The following is a 10,010-nucleotide window of genomic DNA, read 5'->3' as shown; positions in this document are numbered from 1 at the left end:
CAGTGCGGTGGGGGTAGGGGGGTCAGTTATCCATAGTTAAAGCAGACGCCGTTATATGTAAACACGGAGCACCGCAATTTTTGATTTGATTTCTCATTTGTTTTTATATTGCGTTAATTTGCGCCCTTGCAAGCACTCTGTGTGTGTGAGTAAAATTCAGCGACGGCTGCTGCCACAAAATTCAACCCCCAATGCCCCCGCCCCAGACGTAACTTAACAACAACAGCAAAAACATAGCAGTAGCAGCACCAACAACAACCACCACCCCCTGGCAATAAAGGCAACAGCACCCTCGACCACCCTCTAAAAAATGACTCGGTCGAACGAAGGTGATGTGTGTTGATTTTGTTGTTGCTGCTGCTCTTGGAGTGTTAAGCTGAAATAACAAGCAGCAGAAGCAGTAGCAGCGGCGCCGTAATTCAAAAACTGTCCAAATTAAACGGCTCTGCGCTCCACTTACTTTCCGCTCTCTTACTCTCTCTCTATCTCCGTCTCGCTCTTCTTCTCCCTCTCTCTTTCTGTCTGTCGCCCACTGCTGCGCGTTTGGTGCTTCTGCGACTCTGACTCTTGTGACGCTGCATAGTGGCGCCTCAGGCCAAAAAAAAAAAAAAACATTGCCAAAATCAACATTTTATTAAATAAAATTCTTAAAGAATTTAGAAAAACGCACCCAATTTGAGCAATTATTATTATAGTTTAGTAACATTTTTTTTTTTTTGGCTTACAAAATATCTATATTTTTGGAGCGCAAAAAGTCAAAGAGCGACACTGTGGCCAAAACTTGAGCTCCAAGCGCGCTGTCCTTTATAAATTTCTGTTCGCCTCCGTATGTGTGGGTGTGTGCGTGTGTGTGTGTGACTGTGTGCGCAAAGACGTATAAGTGTAAGCCAAAAGAGAACAGGCAACGAAAAGTAGTAGAAGCATAGAATAGAACAGGCAAAAAAAACACTTCAGTGTTGCCATTTCCTATAGTTGCCAATCTAATGAGAGATTTTATTTATTTATTTTTATTTTTTTAATTCTTTGCATAAATTCGCAAATATGAAAAATGTTAATTGTGCTGTGTTGAAATTTGTTGATTTAAATTTCCGCAAAGTGAGCGCTGCGCAACACCGGCCGGCGAACGTTTGGCAACACTGTTACTGTTGTTGTCGCTGTGTGCAACCCTGTGTGCCGCACACGAACGAATGTGAGTGTGAAAGCGTGTGGTCGAAAATTAAGAACAGCAACAAAAACGTAAGATTGAAAACGGCTCTCTTTGTATGAGTGTAGGGCAGCAGCAGCAGCAGCAGCAGCGGCAGCGGTAAAACAAAAAAAAAAAGAATGCTCGCGGGGGAGCAAAGCAAATTGACAGCAGCAGGAAAGCAGCGCAGCCGCTAATCTTTGCCGTCGGTCGCGTCGCAAAAGCAAATCACGCTGAGCAATAAAAAGAACACAAATTTCCATACCCAAAAATAACCGAAAATTTTCAAGTTTGACGTTTTAATGGTGTGTGAAAAACGACACGGGAACAGGGCGCAAAGGAATAGGCCACATTAAACTAAACTAAAAGCAAAGCTAAAGAACAAGGCGCAAGCAAATGAAGAAGAAGCAATTGTAGCAGCACCAGTGAGCGAAAAGCGTGCAAAGGCAAAAGGAAAAAGGTCAAAATATGTGTGCGAGATAAAAGCAGAATCATCGAATCAATGAAAATGGAACAAAAGTGAAAAACTTGTGGAAAAGCTAAAATTAATTTTTTTTGTTTTTGTTCACGCGCGCGTATTTGCCATTGTATGTGTGCGCCTGTTGTCTCTTCATATATATATATATATGTGTGTGTGTGTGTGTCAGAGTGAGTGAGAGAGCAAGAAGAAATGAGCAGAGAAGAGGGAACAAATGAATTTGTAAAACGCATTTACTTATTAAATACGAAAACAAAATGTGAACAAATATTTATAGATATGTGTAAATTTAAAATACTCGCACAAATTGCATAAAATAAAAACAGAAGCAACTACACAGCTGCACTTGATGAACAACAATTCAAAAAGGAAATCAATAATAATAATAACAATAACAATAAACGCTTTTAGTGGCTCTTCTTCCTATAGCAGTTGCATTGTCTTTACCCCAAGCAACAGCAACAACAAACAAACAAACAAAACAACAAAAGATTAATATTTGAAAACTAAAAATAAAAAGAGAAAGAACAACTAAAAAAGAAAAAGACGAAAAAAAATTCGACATTAATTTGGCCGCAGCGGCGCAGCAGCAACGGCAGCTAAAAAAAAATGTGGAAAGACAGCGAATGTGCCGCAGCAGCAGCAGAAGCGCCAACAAGCGTCGCCGTCGCAGCAGCCGCCGCCACCGCGTGGAAAGCATCAAAAAGCACCGCATGACCGACCGATGCGATGAATAATAAGTGAATTAAAAACATATACACAAATAATAATAATAACACACAAATAACAAAAAAAAAAAGAAAACAAAAAAAAAACGCCAACAACAACAGCAACAGTGTGAACATAGAATAGAAGTAGAGGTAGAAAAACAAAAGCAAGAAGAAGCAGAAGCAGCACTGTAACGTGCACTAACTACAGACAAATACAACAGCAACAAGAGAGAAAGAGAGAGAGAGAGAGTGTGCGAATAAGAAGTGGATAGGGGAAGGAAGAGAGAGAGCGAGAGAGAGAGAGCGCAAAAACACTCCAACACCTCCGCACTTTCCATCCCCCCTCCCCCACCACCATCCACTCAAGATTTGATTATTGTTGTTGTTTGCCGTTGATGTTGTCGTCGTCGTCGTTGTTGTTGTTGTTGCTGTTGTTTGTGCATTGTTGCTGTTGTTGGATATTGTTATGAGGATGGCCAGCATCAGCAGCGTTTTAAATGCAGCCAGCGTCAGCAGCAGCAATAGCAACAGTAACAGTAGCAGCAGCATTAGCTCCAACGCAACCGGGCTGCCATCACTATTTGCCGGCAGTAGCAGCAACAGTGGCAGCAATAGCAACAGCGGCAGCAATAGCAGCTGCAGCATCGGCATAGCATCGGCAGCAACAAGCCACAACGCCGTGAACCACAACCACCAGCACCAACACCAACCACAACACCACAACAACAACGTTGCCGCCAAAGATATGGACGGACTGATTGCCATCAATGATAGCGCATTATCGCAACAAATCGAATTTATACTACAAGATGCTCCCATGGAGCAGGATGACGAACAGCATCATCACCATCATCACCATCATCGTCATCATCATCACCATCATCTGCAACAGCAGCAGCAACAGCAGCTCCACATGGCAACGGCAGCGAAGCTCGACAACCACCCACCGACAACAACAAATGCAACAATAACGACAACAACAACAAACAGCGCTTCCGCATACATCAACCATAATAATAATAACATTAACAACAACAATAATAATAATAATAATAATCACAACAACAACAACAGCCTGAGTGTTGAGGATCAACATCAGCAACTGTTGCTGCAGCAACATCGCGCCCAACAGCAACATCAGCCGCATACACAACAACATATGGTTAATGGCCGCCGCGTTGTAATACAAACATCAGAAAATGGCACAACCACTGGCGTAATGGACATTAGCGACATCAAGGTGGAGAATCAAGAGGTGGACGACGAACAGCTCGACGAGGAGGAGGAGGAAGATCCAGAGCTCAACGATGAGAATCTCCAGGATATTGAAGAGGAGGCGCAGGCAGCCGAAGCTGATGAGGAGCCCGAAACGGCGACACATTTGCAACATCAGCATCATCACCAGCAGCAGCAACAGCATCATCTTCAGCAGCAACATCATCATCAACATCAGGAGCAGCAACTTCATCATAACCAGCCACAACAGCAGCAGCAGCAACAAGAGCAACATCTTCACACGCAGGTCAAACTTGAGCTGGAAGATCTGCCCGAAGATGAAGAGGACCAGCGGGATGAGAATGGACAAATGTCACAGTCAGCACAGCAGCAACAACTCGAGGTATATAATAAATAAGACAAGCAGCTAGAATAATCATTACTAATGGCATTTAATTACTTTAAGATATCAAATTTTATTTTATTAAATGTTTGCCAGACAAGATTCGACCCTTCTTCAGATGCACCAAGAATGCAACAAGTACTCCTAATTAAAAATTCAGTTCCCATCAAGTAGCATAATTTAAAAATGTTATTTCAATGTTCAGCTAATTGTTGAAATGCTCGCAATATATTTTTATGTTGGTTACTAACTCCTCCTGTTGAGCAACAATTATTGTTTTTATAATCGACAAATTGTTAATCTGAATGTTCAATCTGGTTTGTTGTTTTTCAGCTACAACAGCAAATGGATTATGCGACAGCGGCACAGCAGCTGGTGCTGCCCACCGGCAGCATAGTGAGCACCACAACGCGTGCCCCATTAAGTGTGCCCGTTTCGGAGGCGGCACTGGTGCAGCTGCAACGTCGGCCCGTCTACATAAGCAATGCGACAATGAGCAGCCTGGCGGGCGCCACATATGTCCGCATGCCCACAGCGGCTGTGATCAGTCGCAGTCCGATGACGGTGCTCAATGTGGTGCAGCAGTCGGGTGCACCCACTGCACAGCTGATCTTGCAGACAACTGCTTCAGCTGCGGCTGCAACTGGAGCCGGAGCTGGAGTTGAATCGGAAGCAGCTGTTGCTGCCGCTTCATCGTCGTCCAGCAGCAACGAGCAGCATCAACAAATGGCGGCGCTGGCATTAGCACAACAACAACAACAGCAGCAACAACAACAGCAACAACAACAGCAGCAGCAACAACAACAACAGTCCATTAAGCAAGTGACGACCACAAACACAGTGGTGGCATCATCGACGACCAGCTATCAGTGCATGGAGTGTGTGGAGAAATTCGATTCGAAGGAACTCTTTGACATCCATCGCAGCGGGCATGCGAACAACATGAAATGCGCCATCTGCAATATGGTGTTGAAATCGTTGAAGAACTATGAGAAGCATTGTCTACGCTGCAAGCCCTACGAGTGCCAGATATGTGGGCGTGTCGTACGCTTTCGCCCCAATTTCATAAAGCATATGCGCGTGCATACGGGCCAGCAATCGGAGCGGCATAAATACAAATGCGAGGTGTGCCACAAGGAGTTCATGAGCTTTGAATATTTCAAGGTGCACAAGAAGATACACAACGAGAATGTGAATCTCACGTGCGAGATATGCGGCAAGGTGTTCAGTGCGCTCGCCTCGTTGCGCGGTCACTCCAAGCTCCACTCGGGCGTTAAGCTGCACAAGTAAGTAACTTTCAAGACTTCTTCTTCAACTCTAATTCACACACAATATCTCTCTCTCTCTCTGTCTCTCTCTCTTCATTCTTTCTCTATCTGTGTGTTTGTCGTCTGCAGATGCGATGTGTGCGGCAAAGGATTTGGACAGCGTTACAATCTGAAGATACACGCACGTACGCACACCGGTGACTTTCCGTTTGAGTGCAAGGTGTGCAAGAAGAAGCTGCATACGCAGTCCTCGCTGCAGACGCACATGCAGGTGCATCTGCGGGATCAGCCCAAGGGTGGCGCTGCTGTGGCCGCCACTGCTGCCGTTGCCGTCGCCGCCACAACTACAACAACCACCGCAGCCAGCAATGTCGCCGTCAGCAGTAGTAGCAATAGCAGCGGCAGCAATAGCAACATTGTTGTCACGCCAGCAACAGCCATTGTCAAACTGGAACCGGATCTGGAACAAGCCGGCACAAGTCTGCAACAGCAACAGCAGCAACAACAACAACAACAGTTGCAGCTGCCGCTGCCGCACGATATGGATATGGACGATCAGTCGGGTGTGAGCGATGAGGAGACTGAGAGCGCTGTTCATAACTTGACCAATAATCGCTTAACCGGCGAAGACTCCTCGAATGGGTCTTCATCGAATGCCTCGCTACAGCAGCAGCAGCCGCACTCCTCCTCAGCCAGCTCATCACAGTCGCAGCAGCAACAACAACAACAACAATTTTTAGTTGGAACGCCTGCGCGCTCCATTGTCATTAAGAATTACATGCAACAGCAGCAGCAGTCGTCGTCGTCGTCGTCGACGACAGATCAGTCAATTGGTAATGGCAATAGCAACTGTTCGAGCGTGTTGCACACACAGGTCATACAAAGCGGTGCAGGCACCAGCAATGGCCATCACATCATCAACAATAACAACAACAGCACCACCACCACCACCAACACCAGCACTAATAGCAACAACAACACCACCACCAACATCAACAGCTGCAGCAACAGCAGCAGCAATCCGAACAGCAATAGCAGCAACAGTTGCAGTTCTGCACTGCCAGCAACAGCTACCTCGGCCAGCAATTTGGCACAGCAGATGCTGCGCAAAACGCCAATCATACACTCAACGGGCACGCTTAGCTCGGCGCTGGCCAGCGTCGTCCAGCAGACGGGCGGTAAGTGTAAGTGGCAACTGGCAAGTGACTTGCAACGTTAATTAACAATAAGTGTTGCTCCTACGCACAACTTACTTGCTAAATAATATTATTTAAAAAAATATCAAATCTTTAAAGTTAGCATCTGAGTCTGTTTAGCCAGCTGAATGAATTTCACGTATTAAGTATGGAATAAATATTTCCTTATCATTTTATATTGTATAGGGTAAACAAAGATAACGCATAATATTCTAGCAAAGTTGAATAGAAGTGTCACAGGTCATCTATCGATTGTCAAAGCTCAATCAAAGATCATTTTGTATTTCATTATGATGTTGATGTTGTTATTCTTATGCCCAGATATATATATATATATAAATTAGAAATATGGTAGTTTAATATGCGATTGTACATGTGACATGTGACAATATCACTAATGATTGGCTTGATTTGCTTTTCAGTTGGTTCGCCAGCGCAGTCGCCCTCATCGTCATCCACATCATGTTCCTCCACCATGGTGGTGTCCAAGGCGACGTGTGTGCCAATGTCAATTGCCTCATCGGCGGCGCTGGGTGGCTACACAATAATTCGCAGTACGCGAAGTCATCATCATCACCATCAGCAGCAGCAGCAGCAGCAGCAGCAGCAACAACAACCACAACAGCAGCAGAGCAACTGTAGCAGTCAGCGTGTTGTGACTGGAACGCAACATCATCAGCAGCAGCCACAACAGCAGCAGCAGCAGCAGCAGAGAACCAACCACCGAAACCACCACCGACGTCGACATCTGGCTGATATGGACGACGAGGATGATGATGACGATGATGATGAGGACGAGACAAGCGCTCAATTGCGCGCTGTATCCAATGGACATCATCCTCATCATCATCAGCAGCAGCAGCAGCAGCAGCAGCAACAACAGCACCTGAATCAAAATCATAATCATAGCCACAGCCACAGCCAGAGCCACAATCATAATAGCCACAATCATCAAAGCCATCATCACCATCACAATCATTTTGATGATGATGATGACGATGAGAAATCATCACCGTCCCTGGCCACAGCGGCCATTATCAAAGTCGAACCGAATCTCTATTCATCGGGCTCCGGCGACAATTCCAACGACATGTTCATCAAGGAGGAGGTCATGTTTGAGGATTCAGTTGTGCCGCATTCACCACAATCGCCGCCCAGCTCCAAATTTCGCATCTCGAATTTTGACAGCGATCTGGTTGATCATCATGTCGATCTCAATCACTCGCTGCCGCCATATGGTAATCTATTTGAGTCGCATTCAATACCCGACAGCATACCCGTACAGCTCTATCCGGATGATGACGATGATTTTCGTTTGGATCACAGTTCGCTGGGTGGCCTGCATAATACCTCATCATCCACCACCGATGGCGATTTCATTAAAAAGGAATGGGTCTATGGCAGCGGCACCAGCAACTATGCCATGAATGGCAAATTCGATGATGACAGCGATGCACTTTGCGATGCCGCCAACTTCATCTACAATTGAGTGGTCAGCGGCGTGTGATGAAGACGATGACGTCTGACAATGTGACGATGTGGCCATGTAAGGTGTACACCTATGCTGACATATAAGGATATAAGGGGGCAAATGCATCAAACGGGTGCAGCAGCAGCAGCAGCAGCAGCAACAGTAGCAGCAGTAGCAGATCCAGCAACAAGTTCGAATTCTTGACGCACAAACCATAAACAAAACACACATTTACACACACAAACACACACACACCTACACGACTTATCCTTTATATGCATATATATATATATATATATATATATATATATATATATTTGTGTGTATATTGCGAGATTCTGTTTTTTTTTTTTTTTTAATATATATATATATACATATATATGTATAATTATATGTATAGTAATTTGCTATCTCTGTCGCGCTCGTGATCTTAACGTGATCTTAAACTAAATCAATGTGTAAAACGTATTTATAACTGTATTTTGTAGTTGTTTCTATATAATTGAAAAAGGCAAAACAAAAAAAAATCCAAAAAAAAAAAACAAAAATAATAAGGATGTATGAGAATGATGCAGTCTGTCTCTTTCACACACACACAACAAACAAACACACACACACACACACTCGTAAACACAGTGTCTGTCTGTCTTGCTCACACACTATCTCTCGTCTCTGTCTGTGTCTTTATACAGCTCGTTTGTCTTTCGTTGCATATGCAAAAAGTTGTCTGAAATTTTTACTTAAAGTAATAACTACACGATATAGTTATATACCTTCTATCTCTGTCTACTGTCTCTCTCTCTCTCTCTTGCTCTCTCTCTCTCTTGCTCTCCCTCTCTGTGTTCTCTATGCACGCCGTTTTAAAATTTTAATTTTTGCTTTGATCTCGCTTCCAGTTGAAATTTAACGCTATTTTTATTTTTTTTTTTGCATATTCTCATATATACTCAGTCCTAGCTATATAGACGCCTTGAAATGAACATAAGAAAAATAGGAAAGATATTTGCTTATACGAATTCGAACACACTGTCTTTGGAGCGTGCAATGTATCTAAAAGATTCTGTTTGCGTTTTATTTTTTTTCAGTATTGATTTTGATTTAATTTATGTATGTTTTCCTTGACTGTATTGCTTTCGAAACCAAAAATGCATCATTTAGTTTTGTAACTCAATCAAAAGATCATCAGGAAACGCGTTCCAAAATTCTCAAATATATATTTTTTTTTAAGTATCCCTTTGTCAGTATTTTTGTATATTGTTATAAACCTCAAACAGTTGCGCCGTCACTTCACCCTCCTGCTGATCGCTGCTACATGTCACAGTAGACTCTCCGAATTGTTGTTGCTGAATTTTAGTGATTTAATTTTTTTGATATCGATGAAATTCTGTCCAAAAGGCGGCATCACAATACGAATCTTAAGTCAGTTTGGTATCGCTTTATTTACAAAATATATATATATATATATTTTAATTGACTTATTCGGGTTAGTTTTCTTTTTGGGCGACTTAACTGTTTCCGAGAGTCTACTGTATACAGATTGGAAAGGATTTTCTTCATTTTTATTTCAATCCTATGTGCAATTCTCAAAACACGCCTGCAGCTGATAGAAAACTATTCGAATTAATATTAATGAAATGTGTATTATTATCTAACTATAAACTATAACAAGAAGAAGAAGAAGAAAAGAAAGCTTCAAAGTTGTTGTGCTTTAAAACTTGAATTGAAATTATTGTGGTTTCCTTAATTAGCAGCTAAGTTATAGGTTTTAATTAATTTCGCAAAAAAACACATACATATACGAATCCATATATGCTACTTATTTGTCTAATACATTATATATATATATATATATATTGCCAGTTATATATGTATATATATATATATATATAAGCACCTTTTTTTTCATAGTCATAAGCTCGAGAGCATGCTTTACAAACACACACGTACACCCACACATCCACCCACACATACACACACACACACACACACACACACACACACACACATACACACACACACACATGCACATACACAGACCTACGCAAGGCAACTCTATACATACGCATACATACATATATATATATAT

The 10,010-nt window shown here is 42.8% G+C and overlaps 2 protein-coding genes across 2 annotated transcripts; both read left to right on the top strand.

Annotated features, from left to right (window-relative positions):
- Positions 1–2,843: 2,843 nt before the first annotated feature.
- Positions 2,844–3,380, top strand: LOC116805645 (protein roadkill-like; the record flags this gene model as incomplete). Its single annotated transcript, XM_032738891.2, has 1 exon — positions 2,844–3,380. A coding segment is annotated over exon 1 (537 nt), but the record flags the coding sequence as incomplete, so codon positions are not given.
- Positions 3,381–3,467: 87 nt separating this feature from the next.
- Positions 3,468–8,184, top strand: LOC6565705 (uncharacterized protein DDB_G0283357). The gene is made up of 5 exons (XM_032739004.1): positions 3,468–3,989; positions 4,323–5,275; positions 5,387–6,225; positions 6,322–6,435; positions 6,876–8,184. Exons 1-5 carry the CDS (start codon positions 3,531–3,533, stop codon positions 7,940–7,942), a joined length of 3,432 nt encoding a protein of 1,143 aa, XP_032594895.1. The 5' UTR covers positions 3,468–3,530; the 3' UTR covers positions 7,943–8,184.
- The last annotated feature ends 1,826 nt before the right edge of the window (positions 8,185–10,010 follow it).

The sequence above is a fragment of the Drosophila grimshawi genome, unplaced genomic scaffold (genome assembly GCF_018153295.1).
Source record: "Drosophila grimshawi isolate 15287-2541.00 unplaced genomic scaffold, ASM1815329v1 contig_848, whole genome shotgun sequence".
NCBI classification, from domain to species: Eukaryota; Metazoa; Arthropoda; class Insecta; order Diptera; family Drosophilidae; genus Drosophila; species Drosophila grimshawi.
Note: the sequence above shows the minus strand (reverse complement) of the source record. Positions and strands in the feature narration are given on the sequence as shown.